Source organism: Mesoplodon densirostris, chromosome 19, assembly GCF_025265405.1.
Source record: "Mesoplodon densirostris isolate mMesDen1 chromosome 19, mMesDen1 primary haplotype, whole genome shotgun sequence".
Classification (NCBI taxonomy): domain Eukaryota; kingdom Metazoa; phylum Chordata; class Mammalia; order Artiodactyla; family Ziphiidae; genus Mesoplodon; species Mesoplodon densirostris.
Genome location: NC_082679.1, coordinates 9,999,324 through 10,022,936, shown reverse-complemented (window position 1 = coordinate 10,022,936; position 23,613 = coordinate 9,999,324). Strand labels below are relative to the sequence as shown.

Here is a 23,613-nt window from a genome sequence, read left to right as displayed (position 1 = left end):
CAACAGTGAGAGGCCCGCGTACCGAAAAAAAAAGTAATGCTTAGTCTCATTTTAGAAAATGTAAAGAGAGGCAGTCTGTGTATTCTGCCTCTGGTGTTAGAGGAAGTTGTGGTTTAAGACTAACCCTGCAAATGAGAACGATTAGGAGAGCTGGATAAAATATTTTTTAAATAACTTTTTGAAGGCATCAAACTACTAAGGCAATGAGGAATTGTCGCACCAAGATTTGAGAGAAGAAAGAATCCAAGAGGGGGGAATCTGACATTTGAAGCCTTTCCCTTCAAAGTGGATGAGCGTTTAAGAGGCAAAGCAGACCTTTCAACATAGTGTGCGAGCTGCAACAAATAATGTAGTGCAAAGCTTTGGAAAATATCCCAGGCTTTAGGCTGGGATCCTGAAAACTATAATCCAGGAGTTAGGGTAAAGTAGGTTTCATAGGAACTGAAGCCAGCTTTTAAATGATCTCAATTCCCGTCGGGATTAAGTTGATCTGATATTTTAGCGCCCCCTAGTTTAGCTGCCGGGGAGAAGCAAAACCAAACCAAACCATTTTTAGAGAAAAACGATGTAGTCCAGGGACTCGAATTAGCAATACGATTTTTTAAAATATTAAATATCCAGCACTCAACAAAATATAACCAGGAATATTAGAAGAAAAATCGTGACTGAAATCAAGAGAAATAATAGATAATGTAATGAGGTCCACATGTAACCAAGATAATGGAAATAGCATAGATTTTTTTAAAAGAATTGTAACATATGTAACATAAAACTTGCCATTTTAACCATTTTAAAGTGTGCAACTCAGTGGCATTAAATACATTCACAGTGTTGTACAGCTGTCACCACTGTCTGTTTCCAGAACTTTTTCATCATCCCAAACAGAAACTCTGGTCCTGTTAAGCAGTATCCCGACATTTTTCCCTATTCCCCACCCCGGTAGCATCTATCTCTACTTTCTGTCTCTGTGAACTTGCTAATTCTAGATACCTCATACAAGTGAAATCATAGAATAGTTTTCCTTTTGTGTCTGGCTTATTTCACTTAGCAGAATGTTTTCAGTTTCATCCATGTTGTTAGCAAGTATCAGAACTTCATTCTTTTTATTTTCTTTATTTTTAAGTTATGGCAAATATACATAACTTAATTTTTTTCATTTTTAACTATATTGAAGTGTACAGTTCAGGGGTATTATGTACATTCAGATTGTTGTGAAACAATCACCACCAGCCATCTCCAGGATTTTTTCAACTCTTTACCTATTAAACAGTAACGCCCGCCGCCCATTCCTCCCTACCCACAGGTCCTGGAAACCACCATTCTGCTTTCTGTCTCTATGAATTTGATTATTCTAGGTGCCTCATATAAGTGGAATCATACAATATCTGTCCTTTTGTGCCTGGTTTATTTCATTTAGCAAAATATTTTCAGGGCTCATCCATGTTGTAGCATGTGTCCCAATTTTCTTTCTTTTTAAGGCTGAATAATATTCCATCATATGTATATACCACATTTTGTTTACCTCTTCATCTGTTGATAGACACTTGGGTTGTTTCCACCTTTTGGCTGCTGTGCGTAATGCTGCTATGAACTGTTGGTGTACAAATATCTGTTTGGGTACCTGCTTTTAATTCTTTTGGGCATATACCCAGAAGTGGAAATGATGATGTGAGATTAGTCTGGCTAATCTCAGGGTCCCCTGAGATTCCATATCAATTTTGGGCTGGGTTTTTCTATTTCTGCAAAAATGCTGTTAGGATTTTGATAGTGATTGCATTGAATCTGTACATCACTTTGGGTAGTACTGACATCTTAGCAATATTAAGTCTTCCAACCCATGTATATGAGATGTCTTTCCAATTTGTATCTCTTCTCTAATATCTTTCAGTAATGTTTTATAGTTTTCAGTATATGTCTTTCTTCCTTGGTTAAGTTAATTCCTAAGTGTATTTATTCTTTTATTCTTTTTGATGCTATTGCAAATGGAATTGTTTTCATAACTTCACTTTTGGGCTGTTCATTGTTCATGTATAGAAATGCAACTGAGTTTTTGGTGTTGATTTTGTATCCCACTTCTTTGTGAGTTTGCTTATTAGTTTTCACTTTTTTGTGGAATCTTTAAGATTTTCTACATGGAAGATCATATCATCTGCAAACAGAGATAATTTTACTTCTTCCTTTTCAGTTTGAATACCTTTGACTTCTTTTCTTGCTTAGTTGCTCTGGCTAGAACTTCCAGTACTGTGTTGAATAGAAATGGCAAAAGCAGAAAATGCTTTCAGTATTTCACCATTGAGTGTGATGTTAGCTGTGGGCTTTTCATATTATTATATGTATTATTTTATGTGCATTATTCATATCTTTATTATGTTGAGATAGTTTCCTTCCATTCCTAGTTTATTGAATGTTTTAATTGTGAAAGGTGTTGAATTTTGTCAAATACTTTTCTGCATCAATTGAGGTGATCATGTGATTTTTTTCTTTATTCTGTTAATGTGTTGTGTTACATTAGTCAATTTTTGTATATTGAACCATCCTTGCATTCTAGGAACAAATCCCACTTGGTCATGGTGTATAATCCTTTTGGTATGCTGTTGAATTCAATTTGCTAGCATTTTGTTGAGGATTTTTGTGTCAATGTTCATGAGGGATATTGGTCTGTAGATTTCCCTTCTTATAGTGTCTTTGACTTTGGTATCAGGGCAATGCTGGCTTCATAGAATAAGTTAAGAAGTGTTCTCTCCTCTTCAATGTTTTGGAAGAGTTTGAGAAGAATTGGCATTAGTTCTTCTTTAAATGTTTGGTAGAATTCATCAGCAAAGTTATCTATCCAGGAATTTTCTTTCTTGGGAAATTTTTGATTATTGGTCCAATCTCCTTACTAGTTATGGGTCTATTCAGATTTTCTATTTCTTCCTGATTGAGTCATAGTAGGTTTTGTGTTTCTAGGAACTTATCTATTTCATCTAGATTATCCAATTTATAGGTGTACAGTTGTTCATAGTACTCTCTTATAATCCTTTTTATTTCTGTGGAATCCGTAGTAATGTCCCACTTTCATTTCTGATTTTAGTAATTTCAGTATTTTTTTTCTTAGCCAATCTAGATAAATGTAAATTTGGTATGTTGTGTTTTAATTTCTATTTTCATTTGTCTCAAAGTATTTTTAAGTTTTCTTTGTGATTTCTTCTTTGACCCATTGGTGTTTGAGTTGTAGAAGCTCTTTATATATTATGGTTATTAATCCCTTATCAAATGAATGATTTGTAAATTTTCTGCCAGTTTGCAAGTTGCCTTTTCACTCTGTTGATAGTATCTTTTAATGTACAAAAGGTTTTAATTTTGATGAAGTACAGTTTATCTATTTTTCTTTTGCTGCTTGTGCTTTTGGTATCATCCGAGAAATCATTGCCGAACCCAATGTCATAAAGCTTTTCCTCTGTTTTCTTTCAAGAGTTTTTGTAATTTTAGCTCTTACATTTAGGACTTTTATCCATTTAGAGTTTTTTGTATATGGTGTTTTGCTTCACATATTTTGGGGCTCTGTTGTTAGGTCTGTATATCTTTATAATTGTTATATCTTCTTGCTGCATTGAACTTTTTTTTTAGCCTTTTTTAATAAAATAAATTTGTTTATTTTATTTATTTATTTCTGGCTGCATTGGGTTCTCATTGCTGCGCGCAGGCTTTCTCTAGTTGCCGTGAGCGGGGGCTACTCTTTGTTGCAGTGTGCGGGCTTCTCATTGCGGTGGCTTCTCTTCTTGCGGAGCACGGGGTCTAGGCGCACAGGCTTCAGCAGTTGTGGCTCACGGGCTCTAGAGCGCAGGCTCAGTAGTTGTGGCGCACGGGCTTAGTTGCTCCGCGGCATGTGGGATCTTACCAGACCAGGGCTCCAATCCATGTCCCCTGCATTGGCAGGTGGATTCTTCACCACTACACCACCAGGGAAGCCCTACACTGAACTTTTCAAAAATAAACCTCATTCTTATTAGGGTACTGCAGATTAAAACCAGAGTGAGCTACAACTACACAGCCACTAAAATGGTTAATGCTAAAAATATTGTCAGTGCCAAGTGTTGTTGGGGATGTGGAACAACTGGAATTCTTCCTCTTTTTTTTTTGGAATTTAAATATTTTTTAATTTAATTTTTATTTTATACTGGGGTGTAGTTGATTTACAATATTGTGTTAGTTTCAGCTGTATAGCAAAGTGGTTCAGCTATACATATACATATATTCATTCTTTTTCAGAGTATTTTCCCATTTAGGTTATTACAGAATATTGAGTAGAGTTCCCTGTGCTCTACAGTAGGACCTTGTTGTTTATCTGTTTTATATGTAGTAATGTGTATAGGTTAATCCCAGCCTCCTAATTTATCCTTCCCCCCTTCCTTTCCCTTTTGGTAACCATAAGCTTGTTTTCAAAGTCTGCAAGTCTGTTTCTGGTTCATAAATAAGTTCATTTGTATCATCTTTTTAGATTCCACATATAAGTGATATCATATGATATTTGTTTTTCTCTGTCTGACTTATTTCACTTAGTATGATAATCTCTAGGTCCATCCATGTTGCTGCAAATGGCATTATTTCATTCTTTTTTATGGTTGAGTGGTATTCCACTGTATACATGTACCACATCTTCTTTATCCATTCCTCTGTCAATGGACATTTAGGTTATTTCCATGTCTTGGCTATTGTGAAGAGTGCTGCTATGAACATTGGGGTGCATGTATCTTTTCGAATTATGGTTTTCTCTGGATATATGCCCAGGAGTGGGTTGATTAGAGAAATAAAGCATGCCGCCTTCATATGATGGAACATTATAGCAGTGAACATGAATGAACTTCTGCTACACATAACATGGAAGAATCTTATAAACATAATTTTAGCAGACAAAGCTAGAGATAAAAGCATACATACTCAATGATTCCACTTAAATGAAGTTCAGAACTGAACAAAACTCTTCTAGAGTGTGTTAGAGGTCAAGACAGTGGTTAACTGGGGAAGAGGCAAGCGTAATGACTGCAGGAGATGAAGAATCTGGGAAACTGTCAATACTTTCTTTATGTGGGTAGAGGCTGAAGATTTGTGTTCATTTTTTACACTAAAGATTTATGCACTTTGGTATGTGTATGGTATACATTTATAAAAAAAACTTTACTGATCAAAAAATCCAAAGAGAGAAGTTTATGAAATGAAAGTGAAAATTTCCCTTCTCCCTCCAATCTTATCCCCCAAAAGTGACCCCCAATTTAAAATGTGGTAGTTTTTTTTCTCTGTGCATAGAGAAGTATGTATATTTTATCCAGATGGCGGCAGCCTATTGTTCTGCACTTTACCTTTCACAGGTAGGCATGTATCTTGGGGATTATTCTAATCAGAATAATTAGCTGACCCATTCTTTTTACCTGGTGCTCAGTGATCCATCCATTGGCTACCCTGTGTTTATTTAGTCATCCCAGTATTGATGGGCATTCAGGATCTTTCCTAGTATATGTGACTACAAATTGTGTTGTAATGAATATCTTTGGACATATGCAGTTCCCACATGTGTGAGTATCTTAGAAAGGAATAAATTTCCAGAGTGGAGTTGATGTGTCAAAGTTTATGTGCATTTTAAATTCTAGTAGATGCTACGTTTTTAAAATGTGTTCCAGGGGCTTCCCTGGTGGCGCAGTGGTTGAGAGTCCACCTGCCGATGCAGGGGACACGGATTCGTGCCCCGGTCCGGGAAGATCCCACATGCTGCAGAGCGGCTGGGCCTGTGAGCCATGGCCGCTGAGCCTGCGCATCCGGAGCCTGTGCTCCACAACGGGAGAGGCCATAACAGTGAGAGGCCCGCGTACCACAAAAAAAAAAAAAAAAAAAAAAAAAAATGTGTTCCATATTAAAAGAAAAGTAAACTAGAAAATATCAGAGTTGTGGCAGGGCTGCTGAAGGGAAGAACTGATTGGTTCCATTTTCTTCCCCCAGAAATTCTTGGATGTTATAAACTGCAACATGATGTCTGTGGTCCAGGTGAGTCGGGGCTAGGAGGGACTGGGTCCAAGGTCAGCGAGCTCTGACCACTCTCGGTGGTCCCCAGCATCCCCCAGAACTGGGCCTGGCATAGAGGAAGTGCTAGAGGAATATTCCCTGAGGAAAGGTAGGGGGATAGGAGTGAACTTGAGGAGGGGGCAGGAGTCTGGGCAGGTGAAAGCAGTGGAAAGGGAAAGACAGGGTCCTCTCCATTCGTCCTGCAGATGACTGGAATCGTCCTGCCCCACATGGTCACCAGGTAAGCCGCAGTCTCTTTGTCTTTCACTCTGGATCTTCCCCCATCCAACCTCTGGGCTTTTTCCATTCCCCAGCTGTCCCATCCACATTTCCAATTCTTCCCCGTCTCTCTGATCTTTCTCAAATTAGGACAGCGACTAAGGGGTGGAGGTGGGGAAATCACTGGGACCCTCTGTTCCCTGGCAATGACTACCTTCCAAATGATGCTTCCTCCTCCAGGGGCAAAGGTATCATCATCAACATATCTTCAATAACTGACAGGAGCCCTTATCCATTTGCAGCAGTGTATGCAGCCACCAAGGTACCCAGACCCACAGATCAGGCAAGGGCTGGCTGCCATGCTGGAATTCCTGCAGTAGCCCTTAATTCTGGCACTGAAGGTTATGGTGGAAAAGGCTTGCATGCATGTGTGTAATGTGCCACCTGAGTCTGAGGCCAATAATAGTTCAGACAGACATCTGGGGCACAGCCCAGTGGACAAGCCAGGTTTTTTGTTCGTTTTTTAAGAGAAACAGAGGCTAGGGGTCAAGAGAACCCATGAGGTGGGAGAAAGGGAATTCAGAGACTGGCCCGGCTGGAATGGAGAGTGAGTGTATGGGAACAGAGGGAGGGCTTAGAGCAAGGAAGCTTTCAGGCGTTACGGGGAGGACTTGGGCCTTGAGGGAGGGGCCCCTCCTGGCGGTAGAGTGTTCTAGGATCAGGGACAGCGCTGGGGCAAGGGCAGGCTGGAAGAGTTTGCACGGGGAAAGCTCTTGGTCCTGGGACCCTCTTTCTCCTTCTCCGCAGGCCTTTGTGCGAAGCTTCTCCGTGGCGGTGGGCGCAGAGTACCACTCCGAGGGGGTCACTGTGCAGGTGCCTGACTCCGCGGGGACTGAGCTCAAAAGGGACAACAGTGGCAGCTCAGAAGGGGAGGGCTCTGAGGGGGGAGGAGCTTAGAGACAGCTGAAGGTCTTAGGAGCAGGGGCGGGGCGGGGGTGGGGTCGGGGGGGTGCGTCTGAGAGAGGACCGAGACTCAGACTCAGAAGAGCTTCAGTGGATGTAAATCAACTATACTTCAATAAAATAGAACGGAAGGAGGGAAGGGAGGGAGGAAAGAAGGAAGGAAGGAAGGAAGGAAGGAAGGACCTAAAAAAAAAAAGAATAAGATGAGTTACCTTGGAGCCACGATCGGAAGCGGTGCGTTCTCGAGGGGGCGTGGCCTCGAAGGCGTGGCCTCGAAGGCGTGGCCGGGGCGCGGCCTGGGCGTGGTCGGCAAGAGGAGTGGGACTCAGGGACTCTCGGAGGGGGCCTGGGAGCTTAGGCTTAGGGGGAGGGGAGTTCTTTTTCTTGACCCCCTTCCTGCCTGCAAACAGTGAGCCCCTTTTTGGTTGAAACAAATCCCTTGAAAAGCGGGCTGCTCGTGGTGAGTCCCGAGGACTTCGCTTGGCAGGCGTTGGACACACTTGGCCTCACCTCCCAAACCCCTGAGTGCCTCCGCCACGCTGTGCAGGTGCTTTCCTGAGGCAATCCTAGTCAGAGAGCTGGATGCGACAGTCCCTGGCCCGGGTCCACTAGCCCTCAGAAAGGGGGAGACGTCCAGAGAAGGGGCGGGCCCCCACCCCGGGCTGGGGAGCCAGGAGAGGAGATGGGGGACTCAAGAATGGGGGGTGTCTTGATCCTTGGTAACTCTCCTTCCCAGGGTTTCCTGCTGACCATCTTCCTGCCCAGTTGGTTTTTTCTCAGTCGCTGGGGATTAAAGCTTTTATCTCTGTTGGTGAGCTGGAATAGGGCACGGTTTCTTCGTAACAGAACTTGACTGAAGGCCTTGAAGAGGCGTGGCCACATGTCCGTCGTTCCCCACCCCCACCCCCGCCCCCTCCAGAATCCTAGGCCAGGGCTGTAGTTAGCAAAGACTTCCCACACATCGAAACAGATGGACAAGTAGACCAATGGAACGTAATTGGACCCCGAACACCCAGAAATTTAGTAACAACTGCAGCATCTCAAATCTCTGGCAGAAAGATGGAGTTTTTAATACGTGGCGCTGAGACTAGATAGACATTTGGAGAAAAGCAAACAGATATATACATACATAGATATGTACATATATAGATTGTAGCGATGACGGCTGCACAACTTTGTGAAATACTAAAACCCACTAAATGGTACACATTAAAAGAGTTAATTTTGGGCTTCCCTGGTGGCGCAGTGGTTGAGAGTCCGCCTGCCGACGTAGGGGACACGGGTTCGTGCCCCGGTCCGGGAAGATCCCACATGCCGCGGAGCTAGGCCCGTGAGCCATGGCCGCTGAGCCTGCGCGTCCGGAGCCTGTGCTCCGCAACGGGAGAGGCCACAGCAGTGAGAGGCCTGCGTACCGAAAAAAAAAAAAAAAAAAACGTTAATTTTATGGTATGTGAATTAAATCCCAATTTTAAAATCTCAATATTTTTTTAAATAGAGACTCCGTGTGTGTGTGTGTATACATATATGTATAAAATTGGACCCAGTCCTCACACCATGTACCGGCATAAACTGCAGATGACTCAGAAATCCCTAAATCCCTGTGTAAAAATAGAAACACAACAACTAGAAGAATCCATGAATGAATTTCTTTCCATCTTGGGAGTGGGAGAATCTTTCTTATTAATACTGAAAATTAAAAGCAGCAAAAAAAAGCCAAAACCAAAACCAAACAAAAAACCACTAACAAATATTGAACTGTAGTTAATGATATGCAGGCTGAATTATTTAGGAAAAGTGCACTGATGTCGGCAACTTACTTTGAAATGCATTGAAAAGTTAGACGGATAGAGTGAGTAGAAATATGGTTAGACAAATACGGTAAAATGTTAGTAGAATCTAAGCGGTAGACACATGTACACCTCTTTCAACTTTCCTGTATATTTGAAGTTTTTCATAATAAAATGCTGGGGGAGTGACTCCCCTGGTGGTCCAGCGGTAAAGAATCCGCCTTCCAATACAGGGGACGCCGGTTCGATCCTTGGTCTGGGAAATAGGATCCCACATACCGTGGGGCAATTGAGCCCGCATGCTGCAAACTACAGAGCCCACTAGCCCTGAAGCCTGCGCCCAACAACTAGAGAGAAGCCCGCACGCCACAACGAAGAGCCCCTCGTGCTGCAACGGAAATATCCTGCATACCTCAGCGAAGATGCTGCATGCCACAACTCGGGCCCGACACAGGCAAAAAATTTAAAAATAAAAAAATAAAATAAAAATGTCTTTTAAAAATGCTGGGGAGGGTTTCCCTGGTGGTGCAGTGGTTGAGAGTCCGCCTGCCGATGCAGGGGACACGGATTCGTGCCCCGGTCTGGGAGGATCCCACATGCCGCGGAGCGGCTGGGCCCGTGAGCCATGGCCGCTGAGCCTGCGCGTCCGGAGCCTGTGCTCCGCAACGGGAGAGGCCACAACAGTGAGAGGCCCGCGTACCGCAAAAAAAAAAAAAAAAAAAAAAAATGCTGGGGAAAATCCAGGAGCAATAAAATTAAACTTATAAAGAAAACGTCTTAAGCAGATTTAGAAATTACTTAAGAAAAGATGATACGCTTCTTCTTATCACATTTCCGGAGAAAGCTCGAGCCCTGGGGAAGAAACGGACTTTTTTGCGGAGAAACGCGGATGCAGACCATTGAAGAGACATCATAAAGCGGACCTGAGTTTGAGCTTTGGCGCGGGTGGTTGTGGGTAGCGCGCCCAAGAGGGAGGATGAACGAGGAGGATTCCCCCACGGCGAAGGGGCGATGCTGGTCGCCGAGACCCTGGCAGGAGCTGCAGGCCCTGTGCTAGGAGCTGAACGTGGACGAGGGGAACGCAGCCTAAGCCCTGTAGGACTTCGCAACTGTCCAGGGCAACTACGGCCTAGAGGGAGAAGTTATACACAGGTTGGTTTGTTCATTATATCTTGCCTGCCTCAAAAGCATTATCCCCACGGTTGGAAAGGGTATCATGGAAGGGAATTGTGTTTCACTTACCAGAATACTACCTTCAGCTAAATTAAGTTTAATACAGTTTTTTAGTAAAATGAAGAAGTGGATGGACCTGTCAAGAATTTCGTGAACGTATGGAAAGGCTAGAAAGAAATTTTGAGGTGTCTACTGTAATTTTCAAAAACGTTGAGCCAGTTTTTTTTTTTTAATATTTATTTTATTTATTATTATTTTTTGGCTGCGTTGGGTCTTCGTTGCTGCGCGCGGGCCTTCTCTAGTTGCAGCGAGCAGGGGCTACTCTTTGTTGTGGTGCGCAGGCTTCTCATTGCGGTGGCTTCTCTTGTTGCGGAGCACGGGCTCTAGGCACGCGGGCTTCAGTAGTTGTGGCTCGCGGGCTCTAGAGAGCACGCTCAGTAGTTGTGGCGCACAGGTTTAGTTGCTCCACGGCATGTGGGATCTTCCCGGACCAGGGCTTGAACCCGTGTCTCCTGCATTGGCAGGCGGATTCTTAACCACTGCGCCACCAGGGAAGCCCAGTTGAGCCAGTTTTTAAAGATATTTTTCAAAATCCGTATGAAGATCCCCCACAGTTACCACGAAGCAGGAAGCAGCGGAGGATTCCTTACGGTGTTAAGGAGCTTTTAAATTTCTCTTTTATTTTTTGGGGGGGCCGCCCCTCAGGGCATGTGGAATCTTAGTTTCCAAACCAGGGATAGAACCCCGTGCTCCCTGCAGTGGAAGTGGACTGTCAGGGAAGTCATAGAATTTTTAAAATATTTGTTCCTTGGGTTTTTCAGATGAAGTAAGGAGAAACGTCATCATTTTTTAGCTCACTTTTCAAAATAGTCAAATGTCTTTTCCTTCTGGGCAGTGTAATATGAGGGTGAACAGTCTATTTTTGGTAAGTGTGCTTTGAGATGTTTGTGTTCCCAATTTAATATTGCATAGGGGTTGGATTCCATGGCATCTAGGCCAGAGGACGATGCACCAGCCTGTGTCTGACCCAGTGTGGTAACTCTACATCCAGGTGCCACTGCCATTCCATTCTGGGTTGTCCAGACCCTTCTCACGTCCTTCCTCTCCTTGAACGGAAGTAGATTTGTACTTGAACCCCTGCACTACCCCCACTCCTTGCTTTCCAACCTTAAGCCCTCTTAGTCTGGTGTCACAACCTAGTAAAAGAGATACTCACTCCTTTCTAAAACTACTATCGTTTTGTTTTCTGAACCATTAATTATATATGATTATATATATGATTATTTTATGTCATACAATTCTCAAAATAGGAAGCTGCTTCTCAAGCCAGTAGAGTAAAATACAAAAAAGAGTCATTAGAAACTAAATTTCCTGTTAGGGAGGTAGGTAATAGGTGAAATACTCTTTTTGAGGTCGTTATAAGATTGGTCATTCTCAGTGTCTAATTGATTCCCTAAGAATAGTTGAAACCTTTCCCAAAATCCCATTAATATCACCTCATGCCTTATAATTATACTGTATATTAGTGAAACAGCTGCTTATTACTTCCCCCTCTGTTCTCAGCATCATTGGTACATTGTAAGTTTCCCATTAGGGTTTGATCACTGGGCCCCTTAAGGATGTTTTCCGGGGCTAGGGGTGCAGCTTTCCAAAGAATCAGGCTGTTCAATATTCACTTTTTCTGGTATGTTTCCAGAATCTAGAAGGATGTGGATAAGCCATTCTTAATTAATTTCGAGAAAACGTTATCAAATGTATGTTTATTAAGCTGCAAACCTTATTTTTTTAATGCAAAATATTTAACTTAACCTGTGTCTAACCCTGGCTAATTTGAATTAGTCTAAGATTTGGCTATGAATTAGTAATTACGATAGTGAAGAGTGATTTTGGTCACATTTTACTTTTCTGAAAATTGCATCCTCATTTTTTGTGTAGTATCTACACATGTTATAAGCCAAATAACATCAAGACTACCTTGAATCCTTGTGTGTGTGTATATATATATATATATATATATGTATATATATATATATATATATATATATATTTTTTTTTTTTTTTTGGCTACACCATGGCTTACAGAATCTTAGTTCTCCAACTAGGGATTGAACCCGGGTCCGTGGCAGTGAAAGTGCCAAGTCCTAACCACTGGACTGCCAGGGAATGCTCGAATCCTTGTATATATTTTTATGTAGCTGTAACTATTGTCTCATTTTCATCGTCGTCATTAATATGCAGAATGTAAATGAGCATTTGTACATTGCCTTTACAAGGAACTCTGGACGTGTTTTTTTTATCAGTTTTCAAGACTGGATCTCAATGTACATAAAATGGTTAATAAAATATTGGAGTTTTTGAGATTATTGAAAAAAAAGAAGATACCGTAAGCAAAATAAAACTGTGACAATCTCAGAGAAAATATTTACAATTTACATCACACACAAAATGTTTATCTCCTTAATATATAAAAGACTAAAAGCCCAATGTTTTAAAATGTGCAAAAGAAATGGACAGTTGACAGAGAAACAAATATGAGTCGTCCTTAACTATATGAAAAGATGCTCAACTTCACTCATAATAAGAGCAATTCTAATTAAAACTACTCTGAAGTGGCATTTTCACCTATGAAATTGGCAAAAATTCCTAAGCTGGGAAACACACTCTCATGCATTGCTGGTGGGCATGCAAAATGATGCAACCTGCATGGGGAGAAATTTGATGATAGCTAACTAACTAAACAACATATGCATTTACTCTCATACCTAGCAGTGCCACTCCCAGGAATATACCCTGCAGACCCATCTCCACAGAAAGAGCAAACCCTCACCTTGGGGTCAAGCTTGATAACCTTTGAAGAACATAAAGGAGGACATATCTCTGTAACAGGTGGGGCTATTTTTAAGTTTCTATTTTGAAGATTTTTAAACCTATATAAGTTACAAGACTGGTATCCATATATTCTTCGTCTAGATTCACTGCTCATTAATTTTTGCTTAATTTGCTTTTATCTCTCTCCACGTATATGTGATGATGATGATGATGATGGTGGTGGTGGTGGTGTTGATGAATTGACCATTTGAAGGTGAATTGAGGGGACTTCGCTGGCAGTCCAGTGGTTAAGACTCCACGCTTCCACTGCAGGGGGCATGGGTTTGATCCCTGGTCAGGGAACTAAGATCCCGCATACCTCACGGTGTGGCCAAAGGAAAAAAAATAAAGAATGTGAATAGAGACATCATGACACAGGTAATTCCTAAGAACAAAGACATTATCCTCATAACAACAATGCAGTGATTGAATTTAGGAAATTAATCATTGACACATACTATTTTTTTTTTTTTTTTGCGGTACGCGGGCCTCTCACTGTTGTGGCCTCTCCCATTGCAGAGCACAGGCTCCGGACACGCAGGCTCAGCGGCCATGGCTCACGGGCCCAGCCGCTCCACGGCATGTGGGATCTTCCTGGACCGGGGCACGAACCCGTGTCCTCTACATTGGGAGGCGGACTCTCAACCACTGCACCACCAGGGAAGCCCAACACATACTATTTTTAATGCACAGTCCATATTGAAAATTTTCCAGTGACCACAATAATGTCTTTTTAGTAATGTTTTTTCCTGTCTGGGTTCCAATCCAGAGTCACACATGGCATTTAATTGTCATGTTTCTTTAACCCTCTTTATTTTTATTTATTTATTTATTTTTAATTTATTTATTCATTTATTTAACTTTTGGCTGCATTGGGTCTTCGCTGCTGCACGCGCGTTTTCTCTAGTTGCTGAGAGCGGGGGCTACTCTTTGTTGCGGTGCGCAGGCTTCTCATTGTGGTGGCTTCTCTTGTTGAGGAGCACAGGCTCTAGGCATGCGGGCTTCAGTAGTTGTGGCAGACAGGCTTCAGTAGTTGTGGTTCGCGGGCTCTAGAGCACAGGCTCAGTAGTTGTGGCGCACGGGCTTAGTTGCTCCGCGGCATGTGGGATCTTCCCGGACCAGGGCTCGAACCCGTGTCCCCTGAATTGGCAGGTGGATTCTTAACCACTGCGCCACCAGGGAAGCCCTGCCAACACTGTTTATTATCTTTTTTATTGTTGCCATCCTAATGGGTTGAAGTGGTATCTCATTGTGGTTTTGATTTGCATTTTCTTAATGACTAATGATCTTGAGTATCTTTTCATGGGCTTACTGGACAATTGTAATTGGACACTTGAGAAATGTCTACTCAGATTCTTTGCCCATTTTAAAATTGGGTTGTCTTTTTATTATTGTTTTGAAAGAGTTAATTATGTATTCTAGATACAAGTCCTTTATCAGATCTATGATTTGCAAATATTTTCTTTCGTTCTGTGAGTTGTCTTTTCACTTTCAATTTTAAAGAAGTCTAACTTATCTATTTTTCCTTTTGTTCACCTTGCTTTTAAAAGGTTGTTATCACTTGTATAGACTTCTAGGTTAACAATTCATTTTCTTTCAGTGCTTTAAACATGTCATTCTCTTGTTTTTTGGCATCTGTTATGGGTTGAATTGAGTCTCCCCAAAAAAGATACGTGGACATCCTAGTCCCTAGAATGCAACCTTATTTGGAAATAGTGTGTTGCCAATGTAATTAGTTAAGATGAGGTCATAATGCGATAAGGTGGACCTCTAATCCAGTATGACTGGTGTCCTTATAAGAAGATGGCCATGCAAAGACGGAGACACAGGGAGAGTGCCGTGTGAAAAGGAAGGCAGAGATGGGAGTTATGCAGCTGCAAGCCAAGGAGTGTCCAGGGCTGTCAGAAGCTAGAAAGGAAGGATTCCCCTAGAGAGCAGGATGCTGCTGACACTTTGATTTTGGACTTTGAGCCTTCAGAATGATGAGACAATACATTCTTGTTTTAAACCACCTAATTTCTGGTACTTATGGCAACCCTAGAAAACTAACACAGCTACATAGTTTCTATTGAATAGTCAGACACACTCAGAAATCGATGTCGTTTTAAAAAATTTATTGAAGTATAGTTGATTAACAATGTTGTGTTAGGTTCTGCTGTACAGCAAAGTGATTCAGTTTTATATGTATATATTCTTTTTCGTATGATTTTCCATTATGGTTTATCACAGGATATTGAATATAGTTCCATGTGCTATCCAGTAGGACCTTGTTGCTTATACATTCCGTATATAATAGTTTGCATCTGCTAATCCCCAACTCCCAATCCTTCCCTCCCCCCACCCCTTGGCAACCACAGTTCTGTTACGTATGTCTGTGAGTCTGTTTCTGTTCTGTAGAGAAGTTCATCTGTGTCATATTTTAGATTCCACATATAAGTGATATATGGCATTTGTCCTTCTCTTTCTGACTTACTTTACTTAGTATGATAATCTCTAGGTCCATCCATGTTGCTGCAAATGGCAAAATTTCATTCTTTTTATGGCTGAGTAGTATTCCATTTTATATGTATATAATACCACATCTTTATCCATTCATCCATTGATGGCCACTTAGGTTGCTTCCGTATCTTGGCAATTGTAAGTAATGCTACTGTGAATATTGGGGTGCATGTATCTTTTCAAATTAGTGCTTTTAGTGGTTTTTTTTTTTTTTTTTTTTGGATATATACCCAGGAGTAGGATTGCTGGGTCATATGGTAGTTCTGTTTTTAGTTTTTTGAGGCAACTGCATACTGTTTTCCACAGTGGTTGCATCAATTTACATTCCCACCAGCAGTGTATGAGGGTTCCCTTCAAAAAAGCTTCTTTAAAAATTGCTTCTGGATTCATGTTCTCTCTTGTCTCCTTATGCTACTCCAGTTATACCCATACAGATCATTTAACAGTGACCCACATATCTCACGCACCTCCTTTGTTTTTTACTTCTGTTCTTTTGTCTTGGAGCTTCAGTATGAATAATTCCTGTTGACCTGTCTTCAAGTTTACTGTTCTTTCCTTCTGTTAGCAGTAGTCTACTGTTAAATCCATCAAATGAGTTCTTTTAAAATTAACATTATAGAAGTATAATACAGGTATGATAAAAATGCTCACACTACCCTTGTATGGTTCACTGAGTTCTGGAAAATATCTGCACTTCCATAATCACCACACAAATCAAGGTATAGAGTGTTTTTATTATCCTCTTTCCAGCCAGTCTTCCTTAACTCCTCCAGGCAATCAAAACTCTGATTTAGGTTATGATTGATTAGCTTTGCCTATACTAGAATTTATATAAATGAAATAGCATCACATGTACACTTTTAGGGCTGGCTTCTTTCTTTCAGCATAATGGTTTTGGATTCACCCATGATGTTGCATGGATGTGTCATATTCCTTTTTATTGAGTGGTATTCCTTTGTATGAATATACTGCAGTTTCTTTCTATTCACCTATTAATGAACATTTGAGTTATTTCCAATTTTTTGATTTTATGAACAAAGCTTCTATGAACATTTGTGTAAAGTCTTTTTAAAGATATATATTTATATTTCTTTTGGATAAATACCCAGGAGAATTCTGAATCATAGGGTAAATGTATATTCAACTTGACAAGAAACTGCCAATCTGTTGTACAAAGTGCGGGTACTATTTTAGACTCCCTTCAACACTATGTGAGAGTTCTGTGAGTTCAATACTATGAGAGTCGTAGCTGCTCCATATTTTTCCAGTGTTTGGTATTGTCAGTCTTTTAAAATTTTAGCCTTTCTAGAAGATGTGTAGTGATATCTCTTTGTGGCATTAATTTGAATTTCCCTGGTAATTGTAGATGTTGAATATCTTTATATGTTTTTTGGCCATTAATATATCTTATTTTGAGAAGTGTTCAAGTCTTTTGCCCATTTTAAAGTTGGATTTTAAAAAATCTTTTCATTATTAAGTTATAAAGATACTTTATATATTCTGAATTCAACTAATTTGGTAGAAAACATAATTACACATATTTTCTCCCAGGTTTTGGCTTACACTTTCATTTTCTTAACTTTGTCTTTTGAAGGACAGAAGTTTTCAATTTTGATGAAGTCTCATTTATCTTTTTTTTTCCTTTTATGGTTAGTGCTTTTAGTGTCTTGTCTAAAAACCTTTGTCTCCGCCAAGATCGTGAAGATTTTCTCCATTGTTTTCTAGAAGTTTTATAGTTTTAGCATTTATATTTAGCTCTATGATTCATTTGAGGTAATTTTTGTGTGCATTGTGAGTTAGCTTCAGTTTTGTTCAGGCAAATGTCCAGTTGTTTCAGCACCGTTTATTGAAGACTATCTTTTCCTCTCCTTGAATTACACTACATATTTATAGAAAATCAACTTTGGGTCTATTTTTGCACCTCTATTCTGTTTGTATGATATATATCCTTACACCAGTACCACACTGTCTTGATTACTGTAGCTTTAAAAAACATTTTATTGAAGTATAGTTGATTTACAATGTTATAAATATATATTCTTGGGCTTACCTGGTGGCGCAGTGGTTAAGAATCCGCCTGCCAATGCAGGGGAACCGGGTTCGAGCCCTGGTCCGGGAAGATCACACATGCCGCTAAGCAACTAAGCCCATGTGCCACAACTACTGAGCCCTCGTGCTGCAACTGCTGAAGCCTGCGCGCCTAGAGCCCGTGCTCCGCAGCAAGAGAAGCCACCGCAATGAGAAGCCTGCACACTGCAACGAAGAGTAGCCCCCGCTCCCCACAACTAGAGAAAGCCCACGCACAGCAACGAAGACCCAACGCAACCAAAAATAAATAAATTTTTTTTTTTTTTTTTTTTGCCGTACGCGTGCCTCTCACTGTCGTGGCCTCTCCCGTTGCGGAGCACAGGCTCCAGACGCGCAGGCTCAGCGGCCATGGCTCATGGGCCCAGCGGCTCCGCGGCATGTGGGATCTTCCCGGACTGGGACACGAACCCGGGTCCCCTGCATCGGCAGGCAGACTCTCAACCACTGCGCCACCAGGGAAGCCCTAAATAAATAAAAAATTTTTTAAAAATCATGCCAAAAACTGAAGAAAACGTTTGCAACACATATATTTAATGAAAAACTTGTCTCCAGAATATATGAAGAACTCAATAATTAATTAAAAGACAAAACACCACAACAAAAAATAGGCAAAAGCCTTGGACACTAAACAAAAGAAGATATATGAATAGCCAGTAGGCTCATGAAAAGGTGTTCAATATTTTTAAACATTATGAAAATTCAAATTAAAACCACAATGAAATGCCACTACACACCTACTAGAATAGTTAAAATTTTAAAAGACTCTCAATATCAAGTGTTGGCAAGGACAAAGAATAACACCTGGGCTTCCCTGGTGGCGCAGTGGTTGAGAGTCCACCTGCCGATGCGGGGGACGCGGGTTTGTGCCCCGGTCCAGGAGGATCCCACATGCCGCGGAGCAGCTGGGCCCGTGAGCCATGGCCGCTGAGCCTGCGCGTCCGGAGCCTGTGCTCCGCGACGGGAGAGGCCACGGTGGTGAGACGCCCACGTACCGCAAAAAAAAAAAAAAAAAAAAGAATAACACCTGCCTGGTACTACACAGGAAATAGCCCAAACGTTCATCCATAATAGAATAGATAAATAAATTCTGACAAGTTACTACCATGAAATCCCACAGAGTAATGAGAATGAGCAAAGTACTACTTTGCACAGCAAAGTGGTTGAATCTCTCAAATACAATGCTGAATGAAAGAAGATAGAAACCAGGGTCGCTGGAATGTATGATTCCAACGATATAAAGTTCATAAACTGGCAAAAGTAATCGATGGTGTTGGAACCAGGATAGTGGTTAACCTTTGGGGGGCAGAAGTGGTTGGAAGAGGGTTTAAGGGGGAAAGGTCTCTGCCTTGACCCGTTTTGGTTACATAGATTCACTCTGGAAATTCATTGAGCTTTGCACTAATGATCAGTGTGCCTTTCCGTAAAATCCAAAGAGGATAGTTTTCTAAATCAGAAAGTGGTGGCCTTTCTTCCTCCAATCCTATTCCCCGGAGGTAGCCATGGATACAAATTGGGTAGTGTCTTTATCCAGTTATAAATATATTTACTGAGCTGTCTCCACTGTCCCTCACGGCATTTTTCACGTAACAGTGTATCTTGGAGGATGTGCCATATCAGAACTGTAAAGAGCTGCCTCCAACCTTTTATCAGTTACGTTATATCCCATTGGGGGCGATACCTACCAGAGCCAGTATAAACAGTCACCTGTTGACTGTTTTCCATATTAGCCACTTTGAGCAGTGTAGCAATGTCCATTTTGCACCTGTGTGAGTATTGCAAAGGGATGCATTCCTAGAAGTGGGGTTTCTGAGTTCAAGGATATGAGCATTTTAAATTTCCCTTTGAAAACCGCTCCATGTATAACAAAGTGCTTTAGGCGAGACTCTAAGAAAATGTGGGAGATCTATTGATACCATTTTCCACCTCAGGGCCTCTGGGATATTGTGAACTGCAAGATGATATCTGTGTTCCAGGTGAAGGTTGAATCTCAGAGCAGATGCTTCTTCCTCCAGGAAGCCCTCCCTGATTCCCAGACAGGGTCAGAGAATTCTTGGGCTTCCCCAGCTGCCTGAGCTCCCCACCTCTAGCCCTGACCATTCTGGATGATAGATGTGTCTCCCCACGCCCCCCCGCCCCGCCACGACTTGTCAGTTCCATAAGAGCAGGGCCAAAGCTGTTGAAGTCACCACAGTGTCCCCAGCACCACCCTGCACAAGGCTGGGCACAGAGGATGAACTCGGATGGATGGATGGATGGACTTCATAGGACTAGAGAGAGTGGAGACTCAGAGCGGACCGGACTTAGCTCCCAGGGTCTCAGAGAGGGGAGCAGAGACTTGAGGATCGGGAGGGGGCTTCCAGGAGGGGACGGGGTCTCAAGGAGAGATGGAGACTCAGAGAAGGGTGGCATCTCAGGGGTAGGCATGGGAACTCAGAGAGGTGACTGGGGTTTAGAGAGAGGAGTTAAAGCTGGCGAGGACCACAGATGCTCCGATAGTGGGTGCAAGTTGCAGAAGGCCTGGGAGCTGAGGCTCCAAGGCAGGGTGTGGGCTCGGTAAGTTCCCTCCTTTGTCCTCCTTTTGCAGACAGGGAGACCCAGGCTTGTCTCCTCAAGCTTCACACCTGCTCAGATCTGGAGGGCTGGGGAGGGGCCCAGGGGCTTTGCTGGGTCAGCCCTGGAGGCCGTTGATCTCTCCCCTACACCTCAGGGGCCTCTTCCACACTGTTCATCAGAAAGGCATTCGGCTGAAAAGGAGGGTCCCCACCCTCTCTGGGCAGGGATGGAGGGGAGGGGACGGGAAGCCCCAGGGCAGTGTGAATCCTGACCCCTGGTGCCTCTCCTTGCCCAGAATTTCCTGCCCAGGTGACTTTTTGGTGCTGGCTGCAATTTCACGTTTAGATGGAGTTGAATTATCCTGATCCCAGTTGACTCAAGCCCAGTTCAAGGAGAGGGCATGGCCACCTGGAGGCTCCCTGCCTCCCTTTCTCTCATCTGGACCGTGGCCGTGGATAGCCGCCTCCCCATCTGGCTTCATCTTTCTCCCCAGTGATGGGGCTGCTCAGCCACTTCCTGGTTGTGTGACCAGGGTGACCGTCAGAGCCTTGGGGACCTCATCAGTGCACCAGGAAAAATAACACCATCCACCTCACAAGGGTTGACGGGGATAGGACCAGGCAGTGAGGCACAGGGTACAGTGAGTTAGGTGCATGCTTGTCCTGGCACACAGCGGGGCTGGCAGACAGTGGCCAAGAGCTCTTGGAGTCTATCTGATTTGGGTTCAAATTCTGGCCACTGCCTCTAACATGCTGTCCTAACCTTCTGAGCCTACTTTCTGCCTGACAGAAACAGTCCCTTCTCCCAGGGCCAGGGGGATGGTGCCGTGAGATGTTCTGCATTTAAGATACACTCAGGGAACCCCTTGCACAGAACAGGTACCCAATAAACAATTGCCACCCTGCCCCAATCCCACAGCCAGAAATCACCTCCATCTGAATCCAAATGGTTAGTGTTTCACAAGCGCTCTCTCTGGGTCAGGATCTGAGCCAAATGCCTCACACACAGCCTCCTCGCTGAGTGCTCCCAGCCCGCTCGCTTGGCAGCAGGGCTGTTGTCAGAGCCTGGGGTGAGCAGGAGGGGTCCTGCCCCTGGCACTCGTTGGACGGTGACTTTAGCTGCACTCCTGCCCCCATCTGGGCCTCTGTTTCCAAATCTGCAAGTTTGTTGAGTGAATCCTCGGGAGCATGGCACTTGGCACGCGGTAGGTGCTAAATTAATGCAACTGTTAGGAGTCTTTCCCCCATTTTACAAAAATGGAAACTGAGGGAGTTCCCTGGTGGCCTAGTGGTTAGGATTCCAGGCTTTCACTGCTGTGGCCTTGGTTCAGTCCCTGGTTGGGGAACTGAGATCCCGCAAGCCGTGCAATGAGCCCCCCACCCAAAAAAAAGAAAAAAAAGTGGAAACTGAGGTTCAGGGTAAGGTCAGAGCTTCTCAGGGGACCAAGAAAATGTTTGTAATCTAGAAAAAAAGTGGAGCACAATGTTCATAACCAAAAAGTAAAAAACGCCTAAATGTCTGTCAGCTGATACATGGATAAATAAAATGTGGTGCATCCATACAGTGGAATGTTATCTGCCAATAAAAAGAAATGATATACTGACACATGCTGCAACATGATGAACTTTGAAAATATTATGCAAAGTGAAAGAAGACAGACCCAAAAGATCACTTATTTATTCACAATAGCCAAGGTACAGAAACAACCCAAATGTCCAGCAGCAGATGAATGGATAAAGAAAATGTTGTGTAGCCCATACAGTAGAATATTATTCAGCCTTTACAAAGAAGGAAATCCTTCCATCTGTGACAATATGATTGAAGCTGGAAGCCATTAGGTGAAGTGAAATAAGCCTGTCACAAAAGGACAAATTCTGCATGATTCCGCTCACGTGAGGTATTCACAATACTCAGACTCTGGGGGTGGGGGAGGGATGGATTGGGAGTTTGGGGTTAGCAGATACAAACTACTATATAAAACAGATAAACAGCAAGGTCCTCCCGTACGGCACAGGGAACTCTAGTCAATATCCTGTGATCAACCGTAATGGAAAAGAATATGAAAAAGAATGTCTATATATGTTTTGCTGTGCAGCAGAAACGAACACAACATTGTAAATCAACTATATACTTCAATAAAAAATAATAAAAAATTAAAATACTCCGATTCGTCAAAGTAGAGAACAGATGGGATGGGGAAGGGGGAGTTGTTTAATGAGCATACAGTTTAAGTTCAAAGATCTGCTCTACAACTTTGTGCCAGTAGCTAACGCTCCTGTATCGTGCACTTAGAAATGTGTTGAGGGTAGATCTCACGTTGTGCTCTTAACACACACACACACACACACACACACACACACATTCTATGATCCCATTTATACGAAATGTCCAGAACAGGCAAATCTACAGAGAGGAAAAGTAGGCCAGTGGTCACCAGGGCCTGAGAGGGATAGAGGGGCTGGGTTGATGGTTGAGGGGTGCAGGGCTTCTTTGCGGGGGGGTGCTGAAAATTTTCTAATATTGACTGCGGGGGTGATTGCGCTGAATTGTGCACTTTAAATGGATGAATTGTCTGCTGTGTAAATTATATTTCAATACAGCCGATTTTAAGCGGGGCACCAAAATCTGTAAAGAACCCGGCCAAACCAAGGTGAATACATCTTTAATTAAATACGTACAAAATGTCCATTCCTCAACTCCTCTCTCTTGTATATCAATAACATTGAAAGTGTCATTTTAGGACATCAAGTGAGGTGCATATATCCTCTGGGCATCTCACCTTGTCTTGGGCAAAGAGGTTAAGCAGTTCCTCAGAGAGGGACAGGAACCACAGCCCAGAGAGGGTCAGCTTCCTATCCGGCATCACACAGTCCTGGGGCTCCAAGAGTCCCGAGTCCCCACCTTCAAACGTGAGTTCAAATGTGCGTGAGGTTCCAACCACAGCTTCCACGCTGACCCCTGGCTGCCTCCTCCTTCCGACTTTGCAGGAAAAAAAAAAAAAAAAAAGCCATGCCAGGAAGCATCCATCACAGGCTGTCCAACTGGGCCGGAGGGGCAGGGGTCAGAAAGGAGGTGACCTCAAGGTCTCCGTGGGGACCAGGATCCGGCAGGGCTGGGGGTGAGAGGCTGGAATTTTTCCCACCCTGACATTTTCCTGCGTCAACCCAGGAGGGCGCCCTGGATGCTGCCAGCCCTGCCCCCAACCTCCTTCCTCTCTTGATACAGTTTCCCGGCTAAGGATGAGGGGGTGGGGGCTTGCCAAGGTGGAACCACTAGGCCCAGGAAAGAAGGCACTTTGGGGTTGACAAAACGAGGGACGCTGGCTCAGAGAGGCCAAGGGCCTGCTGTGGAGTCACGCAGCCTCGGGGACTTGGTGTAAACAGGGCGGCCCGGCTGCTCCTGCACTGCAGGGCCCGCCTCAGCCTCC

The 23,613-nt window shown here is 43.0% G+C and overlaps 1 protein-coding gene across 1 annotated transcript in view; it reads left to right on the top strand.

The window, feature by feature from the left end:
• The window catches only part of LOC132479558 (very-long-chain 3-oxoacyl-CoA reductase-B-like), a 29,126-nt gene extending 5,703 nt beyond the window's left edge, over positions 1 to 23,423 (top strand). The window contains 7 exon segments of the mRNA XM_060083106.1: positions 5,974 to 6,018; positions 6,243 to 6,277; positions 6,496 to 6,577; positions 7,063 to 7,123; positions 7,620 to 7,765; positions 7,955 to 8,029; positions 23,355 to 23,423. Of these exon segments, the coding sequence (XP_059939089.1) occupies positions 5,974 to 6,018; positions 6,243 to 6,277; positions 6,496 to 6,577; positions 7,063 to 7,123; positions 7,620 to 7,765; positions 7,955 to 8,029; positions 23,355 to 23,423 (513 nt within the window).
• The last annotated feature ends 190 nt before the right edge of the window (positions 23,424 to 23,613 follow it).